Source organism: Aplysia californica, unplaced genomic scaffold (assembly GCF_000002075.1).
Source record: "Aplysia californica isolate F4 #8 unplaced genomic scaffold, AplCal3.0 scaffold00485, whole genome shotgun sequence".
Taxonomy (NCBI): domain Eukaryota; kingdom Metazoa; phylum Mollusca; class Gastropoda; order Aplysiida; family Aplysiidae; genus Aplysia; species Aplysia californica.
Window position 1 is genome coordinate 27,018 of NW_004797755.1, and position 14,525 is coordinate 41,542.

The 14,525-nt window shown below is 40.6% G+C and overlaps 1 protein-coding gene across 2 annotated transcripts in view; it reads left to right on the plus strand.

Moving 5' to 3' along the window:
* Window positions 1-14,525, plus strand: part of LOC101847833 (L-fucose kinase) — a 46,412-nt gene that overhangs the window by 25,079 nt on the left and 6,808 nt on the right. For both annotated transcript variants that reach the window (XM_005105668.3, XM_035971700.1), the window contains exons 13-22: window positions 561-683; window positions 1,600-1,701; window positions 5,997-6,130; window positions 6,735-6,812; window positions 7,530-7,666; window positions 8,917-9,065; window positions 10,138-10,284; window positions 11,963-12,124; window positions 12,987-13,021; window positions 13,808-14,049. In XM_005105668.3, coding sequence (XP_005105725.1) covers window positions 561-683; window positions 1,600-1,701; window positions 5,997-6,130; window positions 6,735-6,812; window positions 7,530-7,666; window positions 8,917-9,065; window positions 10,138-10,284; window positions 11,963-12,124; window positions 12,987-13,021; window positions 13,808-14,049 — 1,309 coding nt within the window. The remainder of the gene's footprint in view (window positions 1-560; window positions 684-1,599; window positions 1,702-5,996; window positions 6,131-6,734; window positions 6,813-7,529; window positions 7,667-8,916; window positions 9,066-10,137; window positions 10,285-11,962; window positions 12,125-12,986; window positions 13,022-13,807; window positions 14,050-14,525) is intronic.

Below are 14,525 nucleotides of genomic sequence, written 5' to 3' on the forward strand. Positions count from 1 at the left end.
TGTGTGTGTTGTTATGTAACACGCCCCTGGAAAATGGATGACTTTGTTGCGTGTTATTTTCGTTCCATATGATATATTATGTAGGCCTAATGATAATATATGTTAATGATGGCGCAAATGAACTCCCTTTTTCGAACTGGTGTGGGACTTGATTTGCTGGGTAGTAATTTTTTTTTCCAGGTAGTAAATTTTTTCAGCAAATATTGCTGGACACCCTGCTCCTTGTGTGTGTATACTTGTGAAACGGTTACACAAAAGTAGGTTCAGTAATCTTTTACTTGATGCTGAATCAATAACAGCAGTATTTTATTTAGTACATTGGCTGTTGCAATTTCTCATTTGATCTATCATCAACCCCAATATGTAGGCTTCTTAAGAAGTTTGGAACGTTTCTGAATACTATAAGATTTGTTGGGGTGATAATATAGATTATGAAGCACATAGATATTGCTGTTGAGTGGAAATTTGTGATGTACAAATGCTCTACAGTATTATTTTTATTATTATTATTATTATTGTTATTAGTTTCAATTTTTTTGCTGTCTTTCACTCTTTCTTAGACAGTTTTGCAAGAAATAAACATCCCTGACAGTATGGTGGTTCAAGGCTACAATGTGTATTTGAAGACTTTGGACAGGTCGCAGTATGTTGTCACTGTCCATGGCAAACTCGACGACATTATGGTGAGTTTATCTCTGTTTTCCAATGTTTGTATCACTCTCCGGGTGTTGTTGTCTATGAAGCTCAAAATGTGTCTTTTACAGTTTGTTTCTTCATTTTAAAAATGCACAAATTTGAAGTTGAAACTCTTTGTGTGTTTTTGTATATCTCATATCTAACAAAGCTTTGCAGTTTCTTTCATCTTTCTAGCAACGCAGAAAACTGAAGTCAGAACTGTCCATGTGCTTGTATATCTTTCATTATTAGAGACTATATATTTCCTAATTATAATAACAAGTGCATGAGATTTTGAGAGGAAGAGAGGGTTAGCTGCTAGTGCTGCATGTGGACTACTGTCATGCCAGTGACCCTGGTTTGAATCCTCAATAGAGCATTCTTGAACTTTGGCTGTTTAAGGAGTTTCCAAAACTCTTCTCTTTCTTGGCTCAGTCCTTTTTAAGTTGAACTTCACTTTAGAGACCTGAAATAATTTTACAGCATTGAAAATTTTTTTCAATTCATTAACTCTTTAATTTGTAACTGGACTGGTGAGGGGAACAACGCATATTTTTGCATTCTTGTTTTGACTAGAAGCATGAGATTTTTTTTATAGGAGGCCTTATGCCAAGTTTAAGTCGTAGTGACTTTACTATTTAGGTACTGCTGAACAACATCTTAGTGGATTTTAACCCATTTCTTTCTCCTTGCCTTGGAATATTCGGAGAGTCAAATGTATCTCATTTTATATCATTATATAAAAGATTTTAGTTGACTATCATGATGTGAAGCACTTTGTAGCCATATTATTTTAAAAACTGAAATCAGAAGACTTTTTGTAGCTCAACTTTCTTTCCCTCCAATAAATTTCACCACTTCCTCTGTTTGGCAATTAAGAGGTTGAAATATGTGTAATATTTTCTTTTTTCTCCTATGTGACAGGCCCCTACTTGGAAAAGCCGAAGCACCTTCTGTAACCAGCCGTGGCTGATCCTTCTGTGTCGCACTGGCATTGAGCGAGAGGAATTGTGGCCCACAGGCACCGTGAGTGAATTGTCTTATGGGACTGTAGTAGGAGGACAAACAGACTGAGGGAGAGAGATATATAGATAGATAAATAGATAATAGATAAATAGATATAGATAGGTAAATAGATATAGATAGATAGAGAGAGAGAGGGAGAAAGAGAGACAGACAGACAGACCACAGACAGACACACAGACAGAAACACAGATATGTGGTTTATAATTCGCTGTGATCACCAGACAAGCCAAAATCACGTGAAATAAGTGAACAAACTCAGTGTAGCCTAGTGAGTGTAGGAGAGTAAGGGAGCACACAGGGTATATAAACAGACGCGAAGGTTAAACCGGCCTTCCTAGCCGCGACTTAAATCTAGGCTGAGCAGGGATCGATGCTACTGGTTAGTCGACACAGTGGATGGAGCTCCAGACCTGTACGACCCACTCTCACCGTTCCCCGCTCGAAACAGTGAGTATTGAAACCTATGTAGATAGACTAACGAGTAGAATCTAGGATTAGATAGCACTTATCATCTCATTACTAGCTAGTTCGGATTTATTTGATGTGTGGCGTGGGGGTCAGGCTGGATATCGTGATCGTTAAGACCTTAGACTAAGCTTGACCTAGAATCTAGGCCTGGATTTAGATCTAGTTGTTGTAGTCCAGATCTAGGGGTTTTGCAGTGATGGCTAGCAGGTAAAAAATGGCGATGGGCCCGAGTATCAAGTATGATGTGCTCAAACGGTTTACTGGGGAGGGGGACGTCGAGGCTTGGTTGCAGAAGGCGGAATTGGTGGCTAAACTGACTCACATTGAAGATTTGGCCAGTTTTATCCCATTGTACCTGGAGGGGGGAGCTCTAGCTGTATATCTAGAGATGAGCGAAGAACAGAAGGGGAGCGTAAAACTCATCAAGAAGAACTTAAAGGAATCGTTTTGCGACAACCAATTCGTTGGTTTCGCAAAACTGCGTGAGACGAGGTGGTCCGGGGAAGCGGTCGACGTATACGCCAATGAGTTGCGGAGGGTAGGCAGAACTTGTGGGTTCTCAGGAGAGGGGCTGAAGCAGCTGGTGAAATTGGCTTTTGTCACCGGCTTTCCAGACAGCATAGTCTTGGAACTGCAACAGGTGGTAGTGGTGGAGTCGATGAGAGTTGCAGACATTATTGGTAGAGCTAGGGTCCTCGCAGCAAACAAGGGAGCAGTAGTGGGTGGGGGGCTTGCAGCCGCAGCGGTAGATCAGGCAAGGGGATACAAAAAATCTGGGGGATGGGGGATGATGCAGTACAACACTAGTCAGGTGAAGTGTTTCATTTGTGAGGGGGGTCATTTTGCTAAAGAGTGCCCCGAGAATTTAAGCAAGAAAAAGTCACTTGTGTGCTACAGGTGTGGTGGGGAAGGGCATATTGCGGCGTACTGTGTGCATGCTGGTAAAGGTAGTCGTGGAGGAGGAAGCTCGAGGCCTGGGAGTGACGCAGTGTGCATTACAGGAGTAAGAGAGGTCCCAATGATCACAGTCACCATGCAAGGTCACAATCGACGCGCATTGATAGACACGGGGTGTTCAAACACCATGATCAGGGATAGGTTGGTCGACAGATGGACCGGAGATGCTGTGCAGGCATCAGCATTTGATGGAAGAGCCGTTGAATGCTAGGGGATGGCGCAGATTGAGATGGAGGTAGATGGCAAAAAAGTCAGTACACGGGCAACTGTGATTGATCACATAGTCGGGGGCATAGATGTGCTGATTGGCATGCATGTAATTGGACAGCTAGGAGGGGTGACGGTGGGGCAACACAAGATCCAGTTTGGAAAACGGGTGGCGTGTTTGGTTGTAGGGGTGCCAGCAGAGGAACAAACATGTCCAAGGGTAGAACTGTCATTCATGATAAGGATTTGGATGCAAAGTTTTTTGTAGAGTCGAGACGGCAGAGAGAGAGGTCACGAGAGTTTTCTGGTAGCAAGAAGTTAATTGTTGAGTCGAGGCAGCAGATTGAGGAAGTCGGTGTGTCTGGTGGGGGGCGGCTGCCGGTGGGGACGCTGTCAAATCCTTGAGGAGACGACAGGAAGTGGATGAGGAGGGGGGAGGGGGCAAGTCGGGAACGGGGGGAGCGGGGTCGCAAATTATCCGGAAGACCCGAATCTAAATCGACCGATACTTTCCTTGAACGAGTTGGCGGTTCTAGAGAGGAAGAAAAGGGAGGAGAAGGAGAGGCTGAGACAGAAGTACGCGAAGACGAAGCCCGGCGTAGCACAAGACAGTTCTGAGAAGTCGAAGGGAGGAGAGAGCAAGAGGGCCTCTAAGGACGGGAGAGGAGGGGAGGAGGAGGAGGAGTCAGACTGGAAGACAAAGAGAACGGACAGAAAAAAGAAGAGGAGTAAGAGCATAGATAAAGACAAGAAAAGAAGGAGGAGAGATAGCAGTGACATAGACGATGATGAGGATAAGAAGAAGAAGAAGAATGGTGAAAATGATAAGAAAAGTTAAAAATAGAAACGGCCTAGTCTGGAGGGATGCCCGATGATGACAGAGGAGACAAGAAAGGAAGGAAAGGTTCGAATGACTTTGGTGGTGAAGAGGTTGAAAAAGGTAGAAAAAGTCAGTGGTTGGAAGAAGTCGATCTGGAGAAAGAGATAGAGAGAAGGGTGCAGCAGAGGCTGAGGGAGGAGGAAGCGAGACTGAGGGAGGTCGCGGCGGCCTCTCAAGGTCAGCAGGAAACTGTCGGGCATGAGCAAGGGGCGACGGACGGACTAGAAACGGCGACAGACGGAGAATCAATCAAAAAGTTGGCGGTTGCCGCCCAAGAAGCGCACAAGGTGAGCTGCTGGGATTCTACGTCGAGGGCTAGTGGCCAGGATTCCATAGATGTACGCAAACTCAGGGGAGAGAGTGAGGAGGAGCCAGAGAGAGACGGGATCGGAGAAAGTGAGGGTTATGCAAAATGCACATCAGAGTGGGGCCGCTGGGTTGTCACGAAGGTGAAGTCCGCAAACAACGTAGATGTTGATCTTATTCCACGGCATGTCTTAGACCTTAGACCTATCAGGGGTGAGGGGGAACCGCAGAAACGGAAGATGACGCTTCAAACGAAGGTAAACGGGGTGGTGAACCTGAAGAGTGCCGAGAGATTGACAGGCGTTTCCCGCAACGGGCAAGGAGGGCCCCGTTGTGGCAGGACGATTATGTCCTGGGATAACCGTAATGCGGAGGGGGGAATGGGGGGGGGATAAAGAGAGATTGGTTTGGGACGGGACGTCAGGACTTTCTTGAATATCCTCCCCTTGTTTTGTGTTTAGTATTATCATGATGGGTTAAACTGGGGTGACTCATGTATTCTCTTTATGTGGGGTGTTGGTTTTTATTGTATTGATCAATGAGATCAAGGGGGCATGTGGTCTATAATTCACTGTGATCATCAGACAAGCCAGAATCACGTGAAATTAGTGAACAAACTCAGTGTAGCCTAGTGAGTGTTCGAGAGTAAGGGAGCACGAGGGGTATATAAACAGACGCGAAGGTTAAACCGGCCGTCCGAGCCACGACTTAAATCTAGGCTGAACAGGGATCGACACCACTGGTGGGTCGACACAGTGGATGGAGCTCCCGACCTGTACAACCCACACTCATTCCCCGCTCGAAACAGTGAGTATTGAACCAACGTAGATAGACTAACGAGTAGAATCTAGGATTAGATAGCACTTATCATCTCATTACAAAGGCAGAGATGGAGAACTAGGAAGAGGAAGAGTGTGAGGGAGATTGAAAGTGAAGGAGAAAACAGGACACACACAGAAAGAGAAAGCAAGAGAGAGAAAGAGAGAGGTTGGATAATTTTTGTTGGATGTGGGATGTGGCCAGCAGGACATTCTTCTTGTTGACTTCCTTTGTTGGATAGATGTCCCTTTGAGGCTTCCTACCCAATGGTCACAAAGGTAACAAACATAATATAGGAATTAACAACTACTTTTTGGATAGATTTTTTAATCTATAGTCTCCTAAGTAAATGACTTGATAATGGACAGTTTCCAACATCTTTTCTAGTTTTGTACTTTTTGGTTTCCTTTTTTTTTTCTTCGATAATCTGCTTTGCCTCTTTCCTGTAATGTGCAGTGAACAAATCTGGATGATACCACTCTTTCTGGAATACTTACCAATCTATAATTCAAAGGAGGATACTGGAAATTTTTTTTCTTCTCCTTCTTCTCCTTCTTGTCCTCCTCCTCCTTCTTCTTCATGCACAAGAACAATACATTCTTGATGTGTACAGGGGTGAGTGACTTAAAACCTCATTTTGTCAACTTTATCTCACCAGGAAAATGATCAACAGACGATCCACACAGCCAAGCTGTTTCCACTTTTTCACGTATCTCAGCACGTGGGTATCACAGAGACGCTGTGGCTCCTAGGCACTGTGGAGGATGATAAAGAGAAGAGCATTCTGAAGAGGTGTATGATTTGTCTTGTAACAGTTTGGAAGCAGGAGAGAGACAGACAGACTCTCAGACAGTCAGACTGAGGGGGGGGGGGGATTAAAAGAGAGAAAGAGAGAGAGTGTGGAAGTGGGAAAGAGACAGACAGACAGATTTAAGGAAAGAGATAGAAAAAGAGAGAGAGACTATGGATGAGAAAAGAGAGTTAGAAAGAGTGAGAGGGAGAGAGAGACACAGCAAGTGAAAAAGAGAGTAGGAATGGGGGAGAGAGATAGAAAGAGAGTGCTTTTTTTGCTTTTGCAAAAGTTTATATGATCTGTTAGAAAATTCAAACTATTTCTTTTAGTTCTTGTAACAGTTTTACGGCACTTGCAACACAATAAGGTGATAAAAGTGCCGAAGATTAGAGGAGTTACAAGAGAGTAACAAACATTAAAAAGAAGGAGGGCAGATAAGGACAATAGATTTTTTATAGGAAAGGAGCAAACCACACCAGAGCACCCGCCAACCACCCACCAAACTATTTAAATGGAGGGTTAAGCTCCTATTTTTTTAAATTTTTTTTTTTTTTTTTTTTGTCCCTTTTGTTTTCAAATCGTTACATATATAATTTTTCTTAGGTGGCGTGAATCTTGGAGAATTTCTTTGTCCGACATTCTCAAATGTACGGACATTGGAGCTGAGTTCCAGTGGAAAAGGTTAGTAAAATAATAATATGACTTCTGGTGTTTTGAAAATTGGGAAATGTGTTCTTTTTGCATCAATGAAGATATCATAAAAGTATATAATTGATTCTAAATTTACTAATTTTTGTGTATATAGATGTAATTTATATAATTATATATTTATGATCAACAGACGATCCACACAGCCAAGCTGTTTCCACTTTTTCACGTATCTGGTTGACTGGAAATGTAGATGTCTTGGTTTTAAATCTTGGTTATGATTGTTTAAAAAAACTTTCTGTTGGTATTGAGTATTGCTTTTTGATTAAAGATCTCATGCACTTGATGAGTTAAGGTGTTTGTTAAAAGTATTGTTGTAAATCAGCTTCACTTTTCCCACTCCTTCTTAAAATTTCTTTGTAGGAAAGAAGCCTGATCAGTTTGTTAATTCAAAGTACAAGATCTGTTAGATTTGTACCAGTATCTTGTATTCTGAACTGGTTGTGGTTTGTCTTGGCTGTGGATGTCTCCATGCACAGACATTTTCTACCTGTGTGATTTGATACAGAGTTTGATAAGTTTGTGGTAAGACAAGGTCTGCTGTGGTAATAGTATAGATTGTGAAGTGCTTAGAGCCTGCTGTTGAGCGAAGATTTGCACTATACAAATGCTATCTATTATTATTACAAGTTTGGAATTTTATTTTTTTAAATATCTTATAGTCTTTTCTCTTTTTAAAAAACCCCTCAGAGACCTGTTTTTCAAGATTGGAGCAATAGATCTAGAAAAGACCCTAAATACTCAGGGAAACAAAGGGTTCTGTTGCCTTCACAACAGTGCAAGTGTGGAAGGCTACGCAGACTCCCTTCTGCAGACTTTGGACAAAGGTAACGCTCTGTGTTTTACTACACTGGCTCTTCTACTAGACTGTATAAATATATGTCATACATTTTCAGTCTTCTTGACTATCAGTCACATTTGTAATAATAGCAGCATTCTTTTGCTTTAGCAGAATCTGAGGATGTTTAAAAAAGGACAGTATTGATTTTATGTGCAATAAGATTTAAATGATGCTTTACAAAAGATATTAAAACATTTTAAAAAACCAACGAAGTTGTACTCTATATTCTTCTACATACTGTCTCCTTTGAGGGCACTTCTCTTCTGAAGTTTTTTTCATTTATTTGTACTTCAGTACCTTTTGACCTATTCTTTCCACCTTATGCCCATTATGCACCAGTCTATGTTGTAAATAAGTACAGTCAAACCTGCCCTGACGGCTACCTCTATAAGACTGCCACCTTTACAAACGGCCACTTTCCATTTCCCCCCTTGCGTTTTTTCTATATAATTTAACTGTGTAAAACGGGCACCTGTCCAACGCGGCCGCGGCCACCATATTTTAACACACAACCCCTATCACACTAAGCAATAACACCTGTCTTAGACGGCCATCTTAGTGACTCCATTACGTTTTGTCATAAATTGTGCATTGGCCCCTGGCGTTGTGGGCGAGCCGTCATAATTCAATCACCTGTCGTTGTTGTTAGGTAGTCCCTCCAACCGGTCATGTTGCGTAGGCCTCTCCCACTGTTGACCAATAGCTACCAATTTTCAGCTGCTGGTGAGGTAAGCGTGTGATCCTTCATAACCCATAAGCCCTGCCCAGAACTCGTAAACAAATGGTAAGTGAGATGAGTGGTCACTTTTTACCCAGTTTGTAACAAGGACGTCAACATGAACTTGTCGCTCATTCTCTGAGTGCTGGCGACCCGTGTGTTTGTTTTAGCATGGCACTCGGTATTCCTCGTCTGATACATTTAGTTTTATTGTCACCCTTGTGCAAAATCAGCAACAAAATTAGAGAAGATTAGAGATGTTACAAGAGTGTAACAAACATAATAAAGAAGAAGGGGAGATAAAGGTGATAGATGTTTGATTGGAAAGAAGAAGCAAAACATGCCAGAGCACCCACCAACCTCCCACTATCTGTTCATTACAAACTTTGTGGATGGGTAGAGGGCACCATTTGTAGGTCTTACTTCTTCACTTCCCCTTGTTTTGTTTTTTCTGTCTAGCTTACTCTTTCTCCTGCAATTAATGACCTGTGCTCTTTACTCTAATCAAACTCCTGCAGTGGCCAGTGAGACATCCTCACCAGGTGTTGCGGCCCGTACCTTGGCCAACATAGCAGACATGTTGGGTGGGATGGCAGGTACCCGTGGTGGACTGAGAAGTGGACCCGCCAGCAATGTGGATTGGAGAAAGGCTTTTGCATTTCTTGAGGTCAGTATGTTTAGCTTAAATGATCTAAATATCCATAAATAGTCTTAATTGGAATGAGAATTGTAGAGTTGGCCAACCGTAAAAAACTGCATTTTACCTCAATAAAGCAGTTGCAATAGAGGATGACCAAGTAAAAAGTAAAGTGAGTCATAACTGGTAGAAAAAATGTGCAAAGCACTTGAAAGGGTTCACTTGTAGATTACTATTTCTTTTCTGTGTGTAATTCTTTTACAGCTGTTGGTGGTTGGAGAACACCTCTGATTTTCCCTGTTACTTTTTATTCATTTGTGATTTCAATCCAGACTCGATTTTTACACTGAACCGTGTTACTTCTATCATTATGATGTGTTCATTGAACACAAACATATGTGTACTTTTGTGTCTGTCTTTGTTTTTCTGCAGGGGTAAAGGGTCATTATTATGTTCTTGTGCTTTTTGGTTAACTCAATCAAATTTGGTAAAGCAGAAAAACGATAAAGATTACTTGTTGGTAGTTGGCGGGTGTTCTTGTGTGGTTTGCTTCTTCTTTTCTATGAAACATCTATCGTCCTTATCTTCCCTTCTTCTTTTTTATGTTTGTTACTCTCTTTTAACACGTCTAATCTTCTGGAGCTCATACGACCTTATGCAATTATGAGCGCCGTAAAACCTCTACTATAACAAACAAAGATTAATTGTTCTTTTTTTGTTGTTGTTGTTGTTTAATAGAGGTTTAAGTACCCAGTGATAGATCTGTCTTTAACCTTTACAGCACTTGGCTATTTTTAGTCCTCACCTCTTGGGCCCGGTAATATTGGAGTCCTTGACCCCACAGGCTCAGCCAGTACTGATTGTGTCCATAATTTTTTGCAAGCATTAAAAAAATGTCTGTATAGCTATTGTTCGAATTTTCAAATGATGCCTTATGGAATTTTTTTCAGAAACAATTGAATAGATAAGGGTAGAAATACCCAACTGAGTTTAAGGTGACCGTCACTCTGCGGGAGATATTCCCGACAGGTGCATGGGGAAATGAGAACTTAAGAGGGAAATATCTTTGCCTTTGGCTGTAAAGGTTATTTTTCATTTTCAGGCTGGAAATTTCTCCGAGGGTGTGGCAGCCATGGCACATCAGCGCCAAAAGTGGATGGGACGGCCGGACCTTCTGATCAGAGCAGCCAGACACTATGAGGGCGCAGCTCAGATTCTTATAAGACAGGCAGTGATGACGGCTAAAGAGGTGAGCTTGATCATATTTAAAAGTTGCACTCCCTATCTCACACTTTCGTTCAGTCTTTGAGTGTTGACACAATAAGTCCTTTCAACAATATTGATGTGAATTCTTAGAACAAAATCTGTACCTTTGAGAATGTAATATGACACTATTCCGTATTTTTACGGAAATCCGTACTTTCTGCCAGTTCCGTACTTGTCCCTCCATCATTATTAACTCCCTCTGTAAAAAAAAAACTGCGACAGAGCAGGACTGCCGAAATTCCGTACTCGCCTTCGTATCGTCTTGTATAAGTTACAGATATTTATGGTAATTCTGTCGGCAACAAGTTAAAATTTTAGAAACCTGCCAAATTGTGCATTTCCTGCAATCGGTCATTATACGGCTATGTCGCAGTACCATGCGTTCATTGCGGGTTGGTTGGCAGTACATTTTCTACCTGCAGATGGATGAAAATCTGGCGAACCTTTTGTGCCAATTTCCTCCTTTATATCTTCACTCATTCCCTCTGTCTATCTTCGGATTGTTGCCCCGGCTCGAAAATCTGCGCGTTGATCAAGTAAATTGACTTGTGATCTTAGACAGAAAATTACTGTCAGAAAGAAAAATTTTTCACAAATTTGTCCAGATCTAGATCTAGATAAATTATCAATGTGAAGATTGTATGGCATGTGAACGCAATATAAGGGCCGCGATGAAAGAAATTATATATGCTGATACGGGCGTACCCACTACGGATGGGATCGGCCAATCGCGCTGATGGCCCGACTCGGTCACCTCAAAAACAAACATGTTTGTTTTCAGTTTCAGGCGATCGAGTTGGGCGATCCGCTCGATCCAGCCATAGGTAAAATCGAGAATAATTCAAAGTGGTATTCCGAGGTTGTGACAGGCGACATTCAGACGTGAAAATTGAGAAAAAATGTTGGTATATGCTGCGCAACTGTATTTTGAAGGTACATCTATTCATTGTTCCCAGGTTTGCCTGCTATCAATGGTGCAACGACAAATTAATTTAATTATAGTAGCAATGAAAGGGGAACCTGCTTTTAAACATTACCGGCCTTGGAAAGATATGTTGATGAAGTAATCAAACAAGAGAAAATGTTGGTGAAAAAATAAATGTTATGGGCTGAAGGCAATATCTTCAAACAGGCTCCAAAATGCCATTGTCAACCCTCTAAAAGCACTAAATTTCAATTTCCAGCAGAATTTTCCTTACTTTTCAGCATCAGCTGGTGGAAGCACTTATGATACAAACTACCCCCTCTTTAAATCTGATTTTTTTTTTCTCCAGAAAAGTGTCCTGAAACAAGTTTTGAATATTGTTTCAAAAATTGAGTACCAAGATCTTTCTTTTTATTGTTAAATGGAAGCACAAAAAGACTTTGACTCTCGTGGGACATGTCTGGTTCACAAGTTAAAAGTTGTAGATGTTAAAGTCATTGCCCTGTTGCAATAAACGATGATGTGTGTGCTGTGCTGCGTTATATTTTTATGTGATGATGAGAACTTTGTCAAAAAATGCTGGTTTGCGGTGAGTGCTAGGAAATTATCAATGTTCAGCTCTAATTGTATGTCAGGATTGCCTCTTTACTTTGAATTTCTAGATTACATTGAAATTCTGCCAATGCATACTCTATTTTATTTACATTTTAGCCTTCTATTTTTCTTTGTTCTCTAGTTCTTCACAGTGGAGCAAGGGACCCTCCCGTTGATGAACAAGTGGGTGCAGGCTGACTGCCCGGCTCGGATTGACATCTCAGGAGGCTGGTCGGACACACCACCTATCACATATGAGCACGGTGGAGCTGTTACCATGGTGGGCCTACTCATCAATGGAAAGGTTTGTTTGGGACGCTGGTCAGAAAAATTGATAAATATAATAAGGAAATATTGGTTGAGTCACTTGCTATGTTTCCCTTTTGCTGCAGATTTTCCTTACAGTGGGCTGGGGAGTTACAAACGTGTGTGTTATAGTCATACTGAAGAAAAAAGAAGACTGTAATAAAATTGGGATGTCAAATTCTGTTCATTGTTCTGAAAAAGAAATAGCTTTCCTGAAAACTGCAAAGTGTCTCTTTTGGAAACAGAAACTTTACAATACAGGGATAACTTCACAGAAAGGTGTCTCTTATATTTGAAAAAAAATTTTGAAATAGGGCAACTGAAAAAATAAAAGTTTGGGATTCCTGATTGAGGATACATTCTGACTTTGCCTTCCTCTGTAATATTTAGATCTTTCTTTAGAACTGAGTTGCACCTGTGGATGGTTGGCGGGTGCTCTGGTGTGGTTTGCTCTTTCTTTCCTATCAAACCTCTATATTGTCCTGATCTCTCCTCCTTCTTTTTTATGTTTGTTACTCTCTTGTAACAACTCTATTCTTCGGCACTTATATGACCCTACTGTGTTGCAAGTACCATAAAACTCTTACTAAAATTATACTGAGTCGCACCTGTGTTAGTAAAGGGTTTCCCTAATGGATTTTATTTCTTTGCCTTACCCTGTACTTACTTACGTCTAATTTCTAAGACTTTCTGTTACATTATTCTATTTCAGCTCGGTGACACTGTGATAAAAGAATTTTTGTTTTTTTAACAGAGTTTGGTATACTGGACTCTGGTGTGAATGTATCAGAAAATTGTGTATTTCGCTATTAAAACACCGTTTGTTTTCATTATTCTATTTTATTGTTTTGCTCTTTCAGAGACCAATTGGTGCCAAAGCAAGAAGAATACCTGAGTAAGCAGACAAGGCATTTAACTGAGTTGATGCAAAACTTTATCAAATATGAAAAAAAAGTGGTTTTTTTTTCAGTTTTTGCATTGATATCAGCTGTGTGCTCTGTGAGATAGTTTTCTTTAATTTTTATTACGTTATTTTAACATTTATTCTTAAAGATTTTTTTGTGGGGGGGGAGGCTTAAAGTAATGCTTTTAATAAAGATTGTAAAGTGCATAGATCTTACTTTCAATTGAGAAAGAATATGCGCTATGCAAATACTATTTATTATTTATGTTTTATTATCCTTCAAATTAGTAGTAAGAAGTTAGCTTCAGCTTTTGTTCATCAGCCCTTGGTAGGACCCTCTATTTTCCTTTTTATTGTATATTTGTCTTTAATCTGCGAAAAGGTTTTTCTATATATGGATTTGTCTGTAAGTACATATTGACTAAGAGATGTTTATTTTGTGGTTTTTCAATTTCTTTTTGTATACTCTGATCTTGTTGTCTTTTTTACTCAAGAAGTATCATTAGTATGATTTTTTGTAAAGATCATTTTGATCAGCAGTCAAATTTATTAAAATATTCCACACAAAATTATGTGCACTAATCTCTACACACCTGAAGGAAGAGCAAACTACCGCTCATGGTTTGTTCAGTAACAGCAACAATACCTGCATATCAATTTTTTACGATGTGTCCTGTTTTCTTGGAAGTCTATGTCATCATTGAAGTGAGAGAGATGTGTAGGACTCAGAAAAACAAACCCCCCTGACTGTCATGGGTTTTTTAATTTTTACTACAGACCACTCATACGCCTGACCATTGTTAACGAGGGAGCGGCTAACACAGAGGTGGTCTGTCACACCCTTAAGGACATGGAGGACTACTGTCAGCCTCTGGCCCCTGGCTCGCTGCTCAAAGCTGCGTTTGTGTGTGTGGACTTGGTCGACCTGAAAAGCCAGACCTCTTTGTCCCAGCAGTTGATGGAGAACTTTGGATGTGGCTTTGAGTTAGAATCTTGGTCCAACCTCCCTCGTGGCTCAGGTTTGTCATGGCATATAAAGAGTAATTTTAACTGGGTTTTTAAAACTCTCTCTGTGTATTGCTCAGATTGATCTGCACTTTCTTTTATCTAACAATCTCTGTGTTAATGGATTATTGCTCAAAACCAAAATTAAGCTGTGAAGACAATTTGCATAGCTATGTGATGAAAACTTACAGTGGACTTCAAATGCTCTGTATATTGGATTTTTAAAAAAATTAAACTTTGTACTTGTAATTTTCAAAGTAAATACCAACATTGTTTTGGGTTTTTTGGGGGGCAAAGTAGACTCTTTGTAACTTACTTAAGTTTTCCTTTTCCAGTATTATTTATCACTGACTATTAATTACACACAGGTTTTTATCCATCCATTTACCCCCATTCTTTATCCATCTTCAAAAGAACTTTATTCATCCGGGGCGTGGCATTTTCTGGTGAAGAGGCATTAGCTAATGCAAAGAATGAATGTCTCTCTCAC